Raw genomic sequence first — 17,346 nt, 5'->3', positions numbered from 1 at the left:
TTTGGAACCGTGTGAGGTTTTGGCTTTTTCAATGGTTGACAATTTCGACATACACATGAGTCATGGCCTTTGCCACTTTGATTCCCTTATTAGGAAAGATAGGTCCATTCGATACTCTATGGTTCCATTTACATAATTATCACATATGTACATATTATCTTCAAACAAAAATATAATTCAAATTTGATTAGTCCGTCGGGTAAATGGCAGGATTTTCCGATTACTGCAGCTACTACAAATCATTTGATGTGATATTACAAATTTACAATCCCTCGTTTTTCCTATGCGACATTTTTGAAACCCCTTGACCATGAATAAAGAGGCTCTAAGAATATACCCTCTTTCGACCCAATGACCTCAAAGAGGTACATCGTCCACTCACATGTGAGACGTTGGGAATTATTTGCACCAATATAAAGAGCACAAAGTTAGGGTTTTACACATTAAATCCTGGCCATCCATCCGTTCATGTCAAGGTCCACATATTAAGTTGATTACTGAAATGTACCTCTTGATTAGAAAAGCTGGTTACTGAAAATTGCCACTTAATTACAAGGTGCAGTACGTTGCTCCCTAATCATCCCCTCTTAACTCCGATGGCTGACTACTCTCCCTCCTAATTAGCAGTATCTCTTCTATCTTTGTCTCTCATATGTTAGTTTAGATATTATACACATGACATGAAATATATTCCACTACTTATATAGTATATAGGTGTAACAAATTATATCTGTTAAAGTAAATGTATGGTACTCCCTCCAATTCTAAATTGTTGTCGAGATATTATATGTATCTAGACGCTTTCTAAGAGTAGATCATATTTGGACAAATTTGAGTCAAGAATTTATGATCAGAAGAGTATATTTTACGGCAACATATATACGGCTCCTGCATTGCACGCATACAATTACTCGTAGGCTTCAAGTCGGAGCGGTTGCCAAAAAAAAAAAGTCGGAGCGGCCATGTATTGGGATTTTGTCCGCGACATCGTATAGTAACATGGTGCATCACAGATATGACAGAAGGGCCTACAGTCGTTTGTACTAGCAAGATTTTATTACCTCAAGAAGAATGCCAGTGGGGTGTGGCCCGGGTGGATTATATGCACAACAATCTCGCCGGCCGGCGGCCAGCAGCTGCGTCCGTCAGAAAATAGCATTGCGCAAGTGCGTGATAAAACGACCAAAATGACTGAAACTCTATGTACAAACATCGTCGACGCCAATGTCGATGGAGGCTTAGCTACTGCCCCCTTTACTACTTGAGTTCAGATTCCGCGTTACCTCTTGCTAGCTGCTAGCAGCTAATCACCTCTGCCAGGAGCTTGTACCTCCTCACCTTGACCCTCCCACCCGGCCGGGTCAACTTCCCCGCCTGCATCGGCTTCTTGCTTCCGCTGTTCCCCTTCGCCGCCGCCGCTGCCGCGCCCGGCGACCTCTCGCCATCGATAGACTTCTGCTTCTTGACCGGCAGCCCGACCTCCGCGGCGCCCAGCGACCTCTCGTCGTAGGGCTTCTGCTTCTTGACCGGCAGCCCGATCTCCCCGGCCGGCCTCCTCGACCTCGTGGCGGCGCATCCGGCCGCCTCGTGCCGCTGTCGCTCCTCCACTTGGGAAGTGGAGGCGTCCTCCGCCGCCGCCTTCCGTTTCTCCGTCGTCGGCTTGCTAGCCACCGCGTGGGCTTGGGCTTGGGCTTGGGCTTGGACCGCCGGCTCCCTCAGGCACCAGTTGCACCTCCTGTACGCCGTCGCCCTCGGGTATAGCTCGCTGCAGTATCTGCAGCACACATACATATACGCCCAGATCGATCAGGTCCCAACTCCAAGAACGTCTTATATATCGGTCGATCGATGCAAGAACGGGAGTGAAGTACTACGTACCTGTGCTGCAGCCGGACGCGGCAGAGCTTGCAGCGGAACAGCTCGTGCGGCAGCCCGCGGTCGCCGCACATGCAGCACGTCACGCCGGCGCCGGCGCCGATGTCGCCGCGCGGAGGAGGTTCCGCCGCCGCCGCCGCCATGGAAAAATTAGCTGGTACTAGCACTGAAGATGGCAGGGAGGGAGCGAGACTCAGGCCGGCCGGGAGAGTGTGCATCAGTTGGGCAGCGCGTTAAACGCATTCACATCTTCTCTGGCTCTGGGACTGGGACTGACCGTGGCGCGCGTTTATGGTTTGCAGGTGTACCGGGGCAGCTAGCTTATTGCGCGAGGTACGGGAGGGGGGCAGGAAAAAGGAAGCGAGCCAGGCTATTTATATAGACCCAAATGACTCTCTCCGGAAAGAGATGTGAATGTACAAGACTGAAATTAAGGGCTGTGGTTACTTTAATTCCAGAGCCAGGGGGGGACCCATGCACGCATACCTCGTCCTCTGTCTCTGTAGTCCTCGTCCTGCCGTGTGATCCCGATGGCGCGTCGTCGCTCCGGCCACCACCATTGGTTAGAGACGCCCATCTACATCGACAATTAGTAGCAGTCCGGTGGAGTACTTAGAATGATGCATACGCATGATGAATCGACGATTAATTGCTGATTAGATCGCCGGCAGTTGTTGTATCACAAAAAAAAAATAACCTGCTTTATTTATATATTGTACGTGGAAGCTAGCAGCGACGGATCCATCCGTCGATCCCCAAATTCCTGACTTGCGTTCCGTTGGATCCGCTGGCGCTGAGATGATAGGATAGGATATTTGGTTCCCGAATAAAATCGCAGGCGGAATATAAAACCTCTCCTCGCTAGCTAGGTCGAGGGCTCGTTCATTGGTGGAAATATTCTGGGATGAGTGCGCATTGCAAAGCTGGCACGCACAACGCCCACCCTCCGACTTCGATCGGCTTCCTTTTTTTTGTTCGTGTTAAGAGAAAGAAGCATTCCTTCGATTACCATTAATAGAAGCAAAGTGTACAAGGTTTCGGTACAACTGTCTGGTACCGAAGCCACTTAATGAAGGATAATTATGTGCTTCCACTTATAATGACTAAAGAAAATTGGATTTGGACGAAACTATCCCACAATTGCAACCTCCTTCTTTTCTTAAGCATAGGCATGCGGTCTAGCAGCAGCTAATTAACAAGGCTAGGAAAATTTCTCTTCTTCTGTCCTCTTGTACTTTAAGCAGAATCTCTATGCTAGCTATCACTGGTGTGGAAAAATTCTACTACCTGTTCTCTGTATGCGCGTGTTTGATGATGTGCCGTACAAGACATGACAACAAAAGGCACACACACGGCCAAAGACTCATGACCCGGACTTTGTTTACTTGTCCAGGTCTTCCTTGGGCACTAAGGGACGTCTTGGAGATGGTTATCTTTGTTACTGGTAGCAGGCTCTTACCTAGTCGGTGTCATCTTATCAAAGTGATCAGCGGTGTCAACTGGCTAATTGCTTGATCTGATCCGCCTTGGGAGGCGAACTCGTGATGTCACGTTTAGTCCAAGTCTACGTGCCCCTCGCAAGAGTGTGTACACGTACGAGCTGTCGAATTCTACTCGCTTCCAAACATGCCAACTAGGGTGCAAATTAGTCGCGTTTGAGAGATCTAGATTAAGCTCGGCTCAGTTCTTGTTATAAAACAGATTGAGCGGTCTAGATTAAGCTCGGCTCAGTTCTTGTTATAAAACAAGCGAGCTCAATCTGACTCGAGCAGAAAAGTCAAGCTGCAAACTTGGCTTGTAACGATCTCTGAGTCTCTGAGACATTTTAAGCTAGAAATTATAAGGGTGTGTTTGGCGCAACTTCAACTCCATCGATTTGGTGGAGTTGGATATTCATAACTTCATTTTTTTTCATGAAATTGGGGCTGTGTTTACTTCAAAAATGCAACAAGATAATAAAAATACTAAAAATACTAAACATCTTCCGAGCCCCGTTGGATGGTGAACGAAAAGCTGGTATTCAATATCCACGCGAGTCCCAGCCTCAGGTAGACTATCCAGGAACTCATAACCCTATAAGTCCTAACATAGTATAAATGATGCGGAAACTCGCTGACAAACATGCAAAATCCAACTTCTCTACATGATGGGGGGTGACGACGAAAAACACGAGGGAGGTAAAATGGGAGCGCAAACAACATAGGTTTTAAACTTATTACCAAGTCAAAATTTCTTGAAAGAATCACACATGACTCTCGGTGTCCACAAGCCTAGAGTTCTAGTTCTTGCAACACATACACAACAGACACTACAGAGTACAGACACCATCTCATTTTTCACCTGTCTCACCCCACTTTTAGGACGATCTATAACACCTCTTCTGATACTGCTATCCTCTCTCATCAGATCAAAACCTTGTTTCCCATCGGAGGGAAAGGAGCGAACGGAGCTCTCTAGCTCACTAGCTGCTGATTGCCATAGAAAGGGTAGGCTCCATAAGCAGCAGCAGCAGCGTACATGTTGGGGTGCGGGACAGGGGAGGCGTAGCCGTAGCCGCCATAGAATGGGGTCCCGTAGTACATGTTGTTCCTTCGGTTACCAGAATCACCCCTTGGCTGCAAAGAGAACAGCAATGATCGTCATGAAGGAAAGGAAAGACTAATTTCCAATTACACATAACTATGAAATAAAAATCTATGAACTAATAAGAATATGAGTGATGTATCAAAGGAAACCACGTTAGCTACTTAGCTGCTAATTTATAGGATAGATTAAAATGCAAGGGCCAGTACAAATAGGGAAACTAAGGACAATATTAATGTTTACTGATGTTACCCACGAGTGTGTAAAATGAGAAACTTTTTCAAAAAACAGAAATGGTAGTTTTAAAATTCTAGTCATTTAAAGTTCTCTATGTTCAGGTCATTTAAAGTTCTCTATGTTCAGGACACCCAATCAAGTTTATAGTCCTGTCCAAAGCAGCCAGTTTTAAGATTTGGGAAGATAAAAGAGCTTGGATCACGAGTTCACAACATGGAATATAACATGTCAGATAAACACAGTTGATAATCAACAGGATGACAATTCATACGCTGGTAAGTGAAACCTAGTGCGAGGTTTGGATGCAAACCTCTGGAAGTCCGGTTTGGATGCAAACCTCTGGAAGTCCAGATTTCAAGAGCCAATGGCACGGAGACCACAATTTTACTTACGTATAATTACCATGATGTTCATCTATCTGATAGTGATAGGACATTAACCCCACACTCGTGGTGGACTTAGTTTATCTGGAAATAAACCAATTATGACCAGGACATGTCGGCCAAGCTAAACCCTTCCGGGTTTGAAGGCTTAGAAAGAAACAATGGTAGACTTGGGCTACTGGTTGTTAGTGGACCATTATAGCATTGTCTTCTTTGCATGGCCACATGACGGGCGAGGTATATGGACACGACACTTACAGGCTAAGTGAGAGGTAAGACGCATGGTTGCTTCCAGTTGGAGCAAAGCTACATTTGGAGTCTGGAGTGCACTTAACAAAATAAAGCTTACACCAGATAAACAGCATGCATGTTGAAGCTTATTTATTTGGTGCAGACCAGAAACAATTAGCAAAATTAATACCGGAACAAAAAAATCTTGTTGAAAATAATGCTCTGATACAAGCGCAGATCCAACTGAAGCAGGAACGCATCAAGCACCACATGAGCAATATCAGTCGTAAATCAATTAGAAAGACACAACCAACTAACTACCATTTCAAGGGAAATATCATATCACATGATTAGATTATATTGTCCATGAGAAAGCTAATTTCTCATACATCCAAACTCATGATCGTCCTAACTTGTTATTGAGATTTTCAAACATAAATTTAGAGAATTTGAGACATGGTGTTCATTACATTTTTGACAAGATGGTTGGTGCAATGCAAACTGATACTATAGCAAGGAATGACTAAAAATTGAGATATCAACGTGGCACATGACTAACCTGTTTATGTGATGGGCTGCGGCCCCATGAAAGGCGAACTGCCTGCTTTCCAATGACTGATCCATTCAATCCCTGTAGTGCTTCTTCCGCATCAGTTCTACAAAAAAAACACATATAAATTATCACTTCCAGCAAGTTACAGAAAAATTACTAGTCAAAACAAAAAGAGCTTCAGTTCTGTCCCGTCCGTACCTGTTGACATATTGAACAAAGCCACACTGCTTCCCTTGAGGAATTTTTACAGAGGCAACATCGCCATATTTGGCAAATGATTTCCTGAGCTCATCTTCACTAACATTAGGGTCGAGCCCACCAACATAAACCTAAAGCAGGTCGATACTGACAGATTAGAAACTATCAATCTACAAGGTCAACAAACACCAGGGAAAACCAGTACCACACACCGTTCTGTTAGTAGAATCACCATCTGAATGTCCAGGTGTTGAGGAGCCAGAATCACCTGGAGTTAATAGTCAAGGGATTAAACCTAAACTAATTTCACATGAGAACCAATACCATATTGCCTTCTACAAAGAAATAGTAGCCTAGTGGGAACATAGAATGCTCCGCTTTCAAAGATAAGGACCTATAGAATTGAAGTAGTACTTGTAATAGAACTAGCGCCACTACTATAGTAGGAACACAGCTCCAGGCCTCCATATGGGGATTCCCTTGAAGTAGGTTTTGCATGTCAGGTACAATTCTTTAATTTTCTAATAATTTACATATCTGGTACTCAGGTGCAAAGAGCATAGATAGATGACAAATAACAAAAGAAAGCACCATTTATTGAAACTTCTGGATGAGTTCCTAAAACCTAATTGGATGAACGGAACACTACAGGAAAATCAGAATCATACAAGGTGTGGAACAGAGTAGACTTTTCAGAAACAGAGTAGAATTTTCAGAAACGTATAATTACAGTAATGCTACACTGTGGCCATATAAGACTAAAAGTGGAAGCACTCGCATGGAAAAAATATCAGACAGTCTATGGGCTAACAAAAAGGAGGCTGCACATTTCAGGCTGCAGAACAATCACGAAATAGGGACATACCAGCGGTTCTTCTAGGTGTTGCAGGTCCTATACGAATTGGCCTAGTAGAGCAATACACACCATTCATTTCTGTCATTGCACGAGATTTATCACTATCCTCTCCAAACCTAACAAAGCCATAACCCCTAGAACGGCCTGTGTTTGCATCAATAATAACTTTAGCTCCTTTCACGGAGCGGTACTTGCTAGCAAAAAGCTCCATCAACATTTCATCGGTAACATCAGCAGCTAAATCACCAACAAATATTGAGTGGTCCGAGACAACTTCAGATCGCTTTTCGCCCATGCTATAGGATGCCCAGTTTAATTTAAACGGTCGATCAGTGTTAGGCATCGCATGACCAGTAAAATTCTGAAGTGCTTTATCTGCTGATGCATGGGAATAGAATTCTACAAAACCATATCCCTCTGTTTGTCCAGTTTGCCTATTGCGGATAACTTTTATTGTTACCACCTACAAAATAGAGGAGTAGCAAAAGGTGAGAAAATTAGACAAGAGAACAGATAGACAATAACAAAATGAAAAGAGAACAAGAAATGATGAGTTGTTAACATCCATTCTTTATATTAATAAACCTATTACAGTTGCTATTAGTAGGTCTAGAACATTCGATCCTTGCAAATTGCACAAAAAATGAGAGCGCGCAACTTGCGTTGTCTGCTAACCATCTTCCTGACGAAGCACCTTATAGGTTGCCATCTTTTTCCCATCCTGTCAACATCAGTGAGCACACTGCCTCCAAAAGAAAGATAATCGGCCAAGGCTGTCATTATGGCTCCCTTTCGCCCCTCTCAACTGTTTTTTACTTATTCCATAATCACCAAATTGCAATAGCTAGCTTGCCACATCCAACATGATTACTAAATTATCACGCGCCAAGACCAGTTCCTCCAAACTGCTCGCCAAACAAGTTCTATACACAAATCACACCACAAAGTCGGCAACTTTGGCTGCTCGAAGAGCAAACAATATTTCTAATAGAAATCATCCCTTATTTACAATTTACAAACAACAAACGAGAAAAGAAAAAAAAAAGAAATATCTTGCAGTTACGGCACTAATTAATGAGTCGAGGGATATAAATGACCAAACGGGCAAGCGCACCCATCCGTACTGCATTGAATGACCTCAAAGTTGGCGGCTTAAGCTACTTTACACGGCTAATTCTACAAATAACGGACATTTGTTCGCATCAAGCAACAACTAGGCACGAATTTATACTTTTATGGCAATTTGACGACAATCAAAACATAGAAATGAGACAAATCTAAATGTATTCGTGAGATCTGGTACAGATAAGTCCGGATCGGGGAGGGAACGCGAACCTCTCCGCTTGGACCGAAGCAGCTGTGGAGGTAGTTCTCGTCCATCCAGTACTGGAGGTCGCCGACCCAGATCGTCTTATTCTCCTCGCAAGCGTTCCCGCCGGATCCGGCCGCGGGTGGGGTCGGCGTGCGTCGCCCGGCCGCGGCGGGGGGTGGAGGCGGCCCCGGTGCATAGTGCTTGGCAAACTGCGGCGGAGGCGGGGGAGGTGCAGCCACCATGGTCGGCGGCGGAGGCGGGTAGGGGAGGACGACCCACCGGGGCTGCGGCATGTGGTGGTGCGGGTGCGCGTGTTGCGGAGGAGGGTGGGGGTGGGGATGGGGGTGAGAGTGCGGGTGGTGAGGCGGCACGGCCACCTGAGAGTCGGTTGTGGTCGCTGCCATCTGCATCACCGCTGCGCCGCCGCCGCCGCCGAGGAGGAGAGGGTCGCCTTGGGGGGTGGCTCGCGAGGTATGGAGGGCGCAAAGAGAGGGAGCGTGGGTGGGGTGAGACAGAGATATATAGCGGGCTAAAGACGGATCCAGACCGTCAGATCTAGAAGCTCGTTATTGTCCCGGCCGTCCGATTTTTGGGGACACGGGTTGCGACGCGTAGGGCCGGTGTAATGCGAGCGCGTGGTAGCTGGTGACCTGGTGTCATAGGGTCACCAGTTTGGGCTTGTGGCTTTCGAGTGCGATTCGACAGTACGGTATAGCCAAGATAGTTTTAGAATTGCTACTACTCAAAATCAATCAATCACGGCACGTACTATAGTTTTAGAATTGGTACAATGGCAGTCTCATCATCCAAGACAACCTTGCCGACGCCAAATCCGGGCACAACGGCGCGAGACAAGCCAACCCTATAACCCTATAGTAGGTGCCAAGTCGGTGAAAACCAATCCCTTCGAAGAGGTTGGGTTCCGTAGAAAACGTGCCTTCACATCAAATCGAGCCCATGGGAACGGGTTTCAATTAAGCCAATAACATTTGGAGCGGGCTAAATATGGCTAGTTAAAAACAATACTTCTTCCGTAACATATTAAGTGTCGCTGATTGAGATCAATATAGAAGTCAACAAAATAAAAATATGATTAAATAATAAAAAATGGTGTGTCGTATAGCTTGCGTGGTTTTGAAAATTCATCAGTGATAGTAGGACTAGTGGGGCAGATACAACGATGGACTTGGATGTGAGCGCCTCGGCACCTAGGAGATGACACATGTTCAACGGTAAATGTACTTTCGTAATGCCATGTATTGTATTTCTTGTTCATTTATTTTCAAAAATGCAGATCTGGCGATAAGATCATCTATTTAACGCATTGTTCCCTCTCATGCAATTTAAATTCTGTCACTTTATTATCTTTCTCGCTGTCTTAAGAGTGTGCATGGGTATCGTAGCTGGCTTTTCATAATTTATAGTGGTATTAGTGGTGGACCGCTCGGGATATATTTTTAAGTGTAGTGACATTAATTTTCTTTCCTTTAATTTTAGAAATGCATATATGACAAACGCACCGTTCGATCATATCCCATTTTTAATTAACCACAAATGAAAGTTTTCTGTTAAGCCAATAACATTTGGGGTACAATGAATATGGATAGTTAATAATAGTATAATTTAGAAGTCAACAAAATAGGAATATGATAAAAGATACTAAAAAATCCGCGTGTCCTAGCTTCATATCGAACACATATAACGAGGATTGGTTCGCTCGTGTTGTCTAAAAATTTATTAATAGTGACAATAAGAGTGGTGGGGTTGGATACTGCGGCGGACTTAGGTGTCAGCACCCAAGCACCTAGGAGATGACACGTGTTGAACAGTAGATGTATTAATGACATGTATTGTATTCATCTTTCCTTTATTTTCAAATATATATTTGACAAATGTACCCCTCCAATTATATCATCTGTTTAATGCATTGTTACCTCTCGGGCAATTCGAACTTTGCAGTATCTTCGATTTCGCCTCATTGATTTTCATTAGCATGCATGACTATCGTAGCTCATTATACGCAGAATTTCTGAATTTATATATCATCACATTGGTGGATGCCAGCATCCCTTCATCAAAGAGATGCTACATGTTTAGCAAAAACCGAGTTTTTTTCGTGGAGATGTGCCAACAAAGTGAAACAAACAAAACGAAAAGTTACATCAAAAGTCAAATCCAAAATTGAAGGGTATGTTCTTCTCATCTTGATATTTTCCCAAGTCATAAGTGATGAAACTGCATGGGACCAAACTTATGCAGAGATCAGACCAACATTATAGGTTAAGAATAAACACTCGAGTCACCGATCCCAAAATGTAGCCGGAGACTCACCCATTCCAAAGCAGGTTGCAAGACTGCTACCTTGTCACTGTATGTGTGATTAAGAAGCTCAAAACTATAAAGCGCACGATTCGCCAGCTTCATAAAGCTGATTGTGATGACTACCAAGACGGAGATGGAACTAAGAGATTTTATTCTACATGTCATTGTGTCCACCGTCCAGAACACACAAATCTCATAACAAGGATATAAGACCTATCTACGAGATGTCGATCTATTGTTACTCGTCTCATCTGAATGTTGATTAAGATATACTCCGTCCTTTTCTAAATATAGAAGCCCTAATTTTATCCTAAGTCAAAAATTTAAACTATGACCAAATTTATATAAAAATATTACTAACACCTACACATCAAATTAGTTTTATTAAATCAATCATGATATATTTTTATATTATACATATTTGACATTGTAGTTGTTAGTAACTTAATACGTTTTTCTATAAACTTATAAAAGTTTAGGAAAAGAGGGTGTAGAATCTACTTACTAGATATAGACCCATGGTTACTCGGATGTACTAACATATACGCAGTCATGCAGACACAACCAGTTCATGCTTAATCGTGGTCGAATTGTGTGAAAACTTTGGATGGTTGACCATGCAGGCACCAACTCGTGCACAAACGGTAATCTAACCATCTGCTACCTGCCGTTGCAAAATGTAGAACGTATAACTTTCGTTGATTGTCAAACCTCTTTGAAGTCTGACTAAGCTTCATAGAAAAAAATATCAATATTTACAGATATTATGTAAATATATTCACAAATGATATAGAGGGACTAGTTGACTCGGCGTGGCAAAACGAGACGCCATTAACGCGGCCCATCGAGGAGCGGCAGGACTTTACTCTCATATCGAGTCGGGTGTGACATGATGTCCAGTTAGATGGGTATCAAATTTAGGGCTCCGAAGTTTCCGGTCTGGCTAACGTGCTTGCCTGTACAGCTTCTCCACGCATGAGTCCTGGACAAGTACCTTTTTGTGAGGTGATACCATTGCTTCGAGTCAGGGCAGCAGGCAGGCAGAATATCTTCTCAGATTCAGTGCGAGGTGGAGTACTAGCCTGCTGCCTGCACGATGGATGGCCCACGGCCGGTGCGACGCCGTGGCAATCTGGAATCCTCTCACCAATTAATTGATCTCTGTCGCGGTCACCAAATTGTTGCTACTTGCAACTTGCATTTTTCTCGTTTCTTGACATCTTCCGGTTTCAGCATGGTACGCTAGAGGCCCATTTGTCTGATTTGGCGTGGCACAGTGTGTTATTTGTTTTGGTTGTACTCCGTAGGCCTCAGGACGACTGGCCCGTTTATCTTCACCTGGACCGGACCGCGGCAAGCCTATTTGTCCCGTGCTCATGTACTGTACCAATCGGCGGCCTACCTCAAAAAAAAAATGTACTGTACCAATGGTTGCATCGTAACGCCGCATTCCACGAGTGGAGTACTTCGAAAGCTGCTCGTGGGGCTTGGCAGAGTTGGGAGTGGCGCGATGAGGTGCATTCCTGGCAACCAGCGACTTTCAGCTAAAAACGTTGTTCAAATCTCGTTCGTCCCTTTCTTAATCAAACCTCAAACGACAAAAGACAGAGCCAACGCTTTTTTTTTTTTTTGCGCTGGAGAGCCAACGCTTTTCGAATCATCGTTTTATTACTCGTCTCCACGGATTGATCACTCCGCTCTGACGAACGCCGCGATCTTCCCGAGCAGCTCGGCGGCCTTCTCCGCCGCGGGCTCGTACAGGTAGAACACGTGGCCGACGCCCTCGGACTCGAACAGCTCCACGGCCCTGTCAGGCCCCCTCGCCCGCGCCGCCGCCTCCGCGTACGCCCTCCCGCGCCACCGGAGGAAGTCCCCTTCGGCCACGCACACCAGCACCTTCTCGCACGCCAGCGTCTCCAGCCCCGGCGCGCCCGGCGCCGTCGGGTTCATCCGCGGGTCGTCCGCGCCGTCCGCCGCGCCGGGGCACACGAACTCCCACAGCCCCTTCTCGTCCCGCTGCCGGGCCTCCTCGCCCGCGATCGGCTCCTTGCCCCAGAACCACGGGTGGATCAGGACGATGCCCTTGATAAGCTTTGAGGTGAAGTCCCGGTGCATGGCGAGGTGGTGGCAGATGTTTCCCCCGGCGCTGTCGCCCGCGAGGAAGAGTCGGGCGGGGTCGCCGTGGTCCGCGAGCCATGGATCGGCCGCGGAGAGCACCCAGGTGAGCGCCGCGACGGAGTCGTCGTAGGCGGCCGGGAGCGGGTGCTCCGGGGCCAGGCGGTAGTCGACGGAGACGGCCACGGCGGGGCACGCCGCGGCGAGGTCGTTGAGGCAGCGGTGGTACGCGCCCGACGCGGCCGACCCGATCACGTACCCGCCGCCGTGGAAGTACACGAGGATCGGGAGCTTCTTGCCGCCCGCGGTGGCGCCGGCACAGGGCGGGAGGTAGAGGCGCGCGAAGGAGGAAGGGGAGAGCGAGACGTCCCTGGACAGGACGCCCGTGGACGCGTCGTGGCCCGGCGGGACGGGCGGCATGGCCAGGGGCCGCTCGAGGCGGCCGCTCTTGTAGACCAGGAGCAGCGGGGAGAAGTCGTGCAGCACGACCTCGTCGTCGCCGGCGCCGGACGACATTGTTGTGGTCGATCGTCTGCTGCTGCTATTCGGTGCGCGGGCGTGCAGCAGCTGCTTGCATCGTGGGGCTTTGCGATAGTTTCGCCGTATTTGTACCTTGTGATGATGCGTGGGGAGTGGCAGAGCAGAGAAGCTTGTGCGGGACCGTACGTTGGTGTTTAGTTGAGTCACGAACATTGTCACTTTTCTTCAGGTTGGGTAGGAGTAGGAGTGACACGAGTTTTGTGGTTGTGGTAGCCGGCCGGTGTGTTTCAGTGGCTTTCGCGTGCACGGATCATGGCTTGAGCCCGTATATACGTGCCCGCGTCCGGGCTGGAGGGTCGCTACTCGCTACCTCTTGATTCGAAAATTGACAATGGTCTCCCCGCAATTTTTTTTCTTTTAAAAAAATGACCATGGATGTGGACGTGAGGTTGTGGCCTTGTGGGCCGGCCGTTGGAGCTTGGAAGGCCAGCATGACAAGAAAATGATCCAAGCGATAAATCCGCATCTCCTCATCCAATCGATCGTCTTCATGGGCCGGGTTCATCGAATCTATGCTCTGATTTCAGTGACGACGGAACAATCTCAGCCCATGGGCCACAAAACTGAGGATTTTTTTTTGACGAACTGTCACGAAATGAAGATGGACACGAAGCAATCTTGTGTTAAGCGTCTCTTTCATTTTGGGCTCTATTTGACTTGCCACAGTTGTTTTCCAGCTACCCAACGCTCTCGCAATCAATTGCCGCGGGCCGTCCAGTGCGAAAACCATCCACACGTGGGAGAAACGCTTGCAGAGTGATCGAGACACGAGAATGCTCGTGGTAGCAAAGAATGCGCGCGCAGAATCTGAAGTGTTAAAGACTAAAGACCACGTAGTACGTCGAGAAACCTGTCCAATACGGAGTACCTTTCTTGCATAGAAGCACTTCCCTCGATCGATTCTTTTCCACGGCGCTGACTGCGTCTAGAAGCAATTAAAAACAGGAAACGGACGTGGATACATTAGCATTCATTTGACTTGGCACGTACGTACACGCATTCAGCTCTTCGTACCAAACGACTTTTACATCTTCACGTTACGTCTTATACGTGTGACACGTAAATTTCCTTGCGACAAAGACAGAGAGAGTCCTCTGAAGTCTGAACCCTTTTCTGTCTAGCTGTGTCAGAAGGAAATTACCAACGCATCTCATCCATTCATCATGCATAGCTAGCCGCCTTGCCTGTGAGGCTGTGAGGAAAAAGGAAGGCGGACCCATTTTGTACAGCGAGGTCACTCCCCTACGATAATTCAATCGCCTGTATCTTTCAGCAAAGGCATCATCCGGACATTGCTGCACTTTCCAGGATTCACTGGCTCTGCACTCTGCTTTATCTGCTTGCATCAAAATATTGGTTTTGGTATAAAGAAGTCGACTCATTAGTTAGAAATAAGTCGATGTGCTGGGGGAGATGGGAAAGTGGGTTTGAATTTTAATCCAACGACTCTAGTGCGTCGACTGAGATTTAACTTATTTTTTCTTAAAAATCAAGGTATAGCCATACCTTAAAAGAAAATATTTATGATAGTGAATGGCTCTGTATGTATGCACTTTTGTTTGGTGTGGAGATGGAGAAAATTGATCACTAGGAACTTCTGGCTGCTGTTGTTTTGAGCCTGGCTCCGTTCTCTTTTTTAGTCCCTGAGAAGGATGTTCTCTGTTGGAATTGCTAGGTATGATGTACTGTAGTTGTTTTTGTTTGGTTGTTGGCTTTTCCTTTTTACTATTGAACCCTTAGAGTGCTGGTTTAAGAAATCATGGGCCAAGCTGTCTTCGTAAAAAATAAGAATGCATATGCTTCTTTAGAGGGAATCGTGTGAGTGGCCAACAATATATCACTGTCTTTCCGGAAGGGAAATCCGATCTTTTACGTCTGTGTGTGCATGTCTAATATCTTGCACCGGCATGGCAAGAATGACTTCTTGTCATTGCTGTCAACGCATGCACTGGCGCGACATTTTATATAGATCGACTCTATGGAATGGCCACTCCATGGCACAATTCCAGCGAGACGATGTGGACATGCGCAAAGGCAACATGGGAGAAAAGGGCAAAAGATAGGGTCACCCATGGCGCCCCAAAAGCGCCCCAGGTCCGGGCTAGAACCTCCTGTTCCCCGCCCTACACCTGCGCCCCAAAATCATGGCACTTTCTCTACCGTAGTACCGTGCGGCCCCTCCCATCTTCTCCTCCCTGCTGCGGCAGAACCCTATGTTTCGTGTTGTGTTTCTGCATCTTGACTCTTGTTTTCCAAGCCAGGATCTCCTCAGTCTCCTGCTGTACGAAGAGTTGTCCTAACTCCCGCTCAAAAAAGAAAAAAACGATTTGTCCTAACTCCCAAGGAAAGCATGTGAGTCCGGTTAATTAGGAGGAGCACCACCCCTAGGCTAGCATCGCAAGCAATTCTCCTCCGTAATCAGCAGGTAGGCAGCTAGCAGCGATGGCTCTGATAGAACGGGGTTTGGCAGCCCGTCTCTATCCTGGTAGCAGTCTGTCCACGGATCACTAGTTAACTCTGTCCCTACGTACTCCCTGCTCTCTCAAACCCTGACGATTCCATTTTTATGTCCTGTCTGTTTTGGTTACGCGTTGGTGTACCAGATGTGTCCCAAGCTGACATGGTCTGTTCATTCTCCCAAGCTGCTTTCTGTTTCAGTCATTCAGAGTCTCGTCACTAACTGATAGGGATCAGATGTTCTCGTCATTATGTCAACGTACTCCACCTTACATACTTATTTGGGATGGCAATAGCTAATTTCCTACTAATTCGCTACTCCCTCCGTTCATAAATAATTGTACTTCTAGGCTTTGTGTTAAGTCAAAAAATAATAAAGTTTGACCGAACTTTTTAAAAAATGTATGACAATAAATTAGTATCATTAGATTTGTTTTGAAATGTAGTTTCATAATATTTCGATTTGATGTCATATGTTGCTACTTTTTTTCTTTTAAAAGTCGGTCAAATTTAGAAAAGTTTGACTCAGAACAAAACGTAAAAGTATACGGTACTTATTTGTTAATGGATGGAGTATGCCGGTGTGCGTCTATGACCAACTCCGCAAATGTTGTGCATCATCGATTTTTGTGTCGTAGTGTTATCCGTAGTCATCCTAGTCGCCAGGGGAAGCGTTCTTGCGAATTGAGTTCTTTCGCCCGATGGCGAAAGGTTCATAAATCGGCCTGCGGATGGATCCATCTTTGTTGTTAATTTTGGAAGATCTTTATTACGATGACAGTGGTACATGGACTTGCAAGTCTTTTCCGCCCTGCCGTTACGCAACGAACACCTGGTTTGGTATACAACCCAAGACACGACACTTCCTTCCTCCCTGCCTCGCCGGGTTCTTCTGCACAGGATAGGCAACGAAACGGACGTGAGTCGGTGAGTACGTGACCGTTCCTGACCTGCTGCAAATCTCATGGCCGATCTCCGCGCTACTAGAACCAAATTCGACCCATCAAATCTCGTCTCTGCAAAGCCCCTGAACCTGGAGTGCGCGGCAAGCTAGCGTGTCTCGTAAGCCACCTATTGTACGTTTCTTCCATGGGGTCTGACTCCCGTAACGCGCGTCAACCAAAACGCAAAGACAAGTCGTATCAAAGAATTTTTCCTCGGCAGAGTCAGCGGCTGGAGGCAGGCTGCGGCTCTAACAGCCTTAAAAATCGATCGTCGTCCCGTCTCAAGTTTCTAGCTCCGAGCACACGCTACGCTGTTTGGGTTGTTTCCCAAGAAACTTCTCTGACACATGGAGACGTGACCCGTGGGTTGTGACAGAAGGAGACGGAGAAAATTCAGTAAGGCGCGAGTATCATTTGGTTGCCTTTTAAGCGCATTGACATTCTTTTCTATAATCATTTATGTTGATGACTTGAGGTTGCCGGCTGCTTGGTTTATCTGGAACAATTTATTTTTTGCGGTTATCTTCAAATTGCAATCTTCCTCTTCTAGAACTCAAAAACTTCCAACATGTTCTTTGACTTATTGGAGGAAATGCCGCCGTCACACGAAAATAATAAATGTTCTCAGCAAAAAGGATGACCTGACGACAGACAGAGCGCAGGGTAACACCATTGGGGCTGCAATGTGATCATTATTATTTTTCCCTAAATGGTCGTTAATCATCTTTGGATGATTCTAT

General features: G+C 46.2%; 3 protein-coding genes across 3 annotated transcripts; all 3 read right to left on the bottom strand.

Moving 5' to 3' along the window:
• Positions 1-1,029: 1,029 nt before the first annotated feature.
• LOC100838869 lies at positions 1,030-2,239 on the bottom strand. The gene is made up of 2 exons (XM_003581245.4): positions 1,879-2,239; positions 1,030-1,774 (listed from the first exon to the last, which is right to left on the bottom strand). The coding sequence occupies exons 1-2, from the start codon at positions 2,091-2,093 to the stop codon at positions 1,297-1,299; spliced, it is 693 nt and encodes a 230-aa protein (XP_003581293.2). The 5' UTR covers positions 2,094-2,239; the 3' UTR covers positions 1,030-1,296.
• Positions 2,240-4,058: 1,819 nt separating this feature from the next.
• LOC100835794 (polyadenylate-binding protein RBP47) lies at positions 4,059-8,729 on the bottom strand. Its single transcript, XM_003579815.3, has 6 exons — positions 8,252-8,729; positions 6,926-7,379; positions 6,273-6,328; positions 6,061-6,191; positions 5,869-5,965; positions 4,059-4,490 (listed from the first exon to the last, which is right to left on the bottom strand). The coding sequence occupies exons 1-6, from the start codon at positions 8,636-8,638 to the stop codon at positions 4,329-4,331; spliced, it is 1,287 nt and encodes a 428-aa protein (XP_003579863.1). The 5' UTR covers positions 8,639-8,729; the 3' UTR covers positions 4,059-4,328.
• A 3,359-nt stretch (positions 8,730-12,088) lies between these two features.
• LOC100838560 (probable carboxylesterase 2) lies at positions 12,089-13,419 on the bottom strand. The gene has a single exon (XM_003581244.4). It carries the CDS (start codon positions 13,356-13,358, stop codon positions 12,240-12,242), a length of 1,119 nt encoding a protein of 372 aa, XP_003581292.3. The 5' UTR covers positions 13,359-13,419; the 3' UTR covers positions 12,089-12,239.
• Between the last annotated feature and the right edge of the window lie 3,927 nt (positions 13,420-17,346).

The sequence above is a fragment of the Brachypodium distachyon genome, chromosome 5 (genome assembly GCF_000005505.3).
Source record: "Brachypodium distachyon strain Bd21 chromosome 5, Brachypodium_distachyon_v3.0, whole genome shotgun sequence".
Classification (NCBI taxonomy): Eukaryota; Viridiplantae; Streptophyta; class Magnoliopsida; order Poales; family Poaceae; genus Brachypodium; species Brachypodium distachyon.
This window is presented reverse-complemented; position numbering and strand designations above follow the sequence as displayed.

Coding starts and splice junctions, on each gene's coding strand:
- LOC100838869 (XM_003581245.4), bottom strand. CDS start 2,093: ATGCACACTCTCCCGGCCGGCCTGAGTCTCGCTCCCTCCCTGCCATCT. Junction 1,775..1,878: donor CGCGTCCGGCTGCAGCACAG/GTACGTAGTACT, acceptor TGTGTGCTGCAG/ATACTGCAGCGAGCTATACC.
- LOC100835794 (XM_003579815.3), bottom strand. CDS start 8,638: ATGCAGATGGCAGCGACCACAACCGACTCTCAGGTGGCCGTGCCGCCT. Junction 6,329..6,925: donor AACACCTAGAAGAACCGCTG/GTATGTCCCTAT, acceptor TATTAACTCCAG/GTGATTCTGGCTCCTCAACA. Junction 6,192..6,272: donor GTGATTCTACTAACAGAACG/GTGTGTGGTACT, acceptor GACCTGCTTTAG/GTTTATGTTGGTGGGCTCGA.
- LOC100838560 (XM_003581244.4), bottom strand. CDS start 13,358: ATGTTCGTGACTCAACTAAACACCAACGTACGGTCCCGCACAAGCTTC.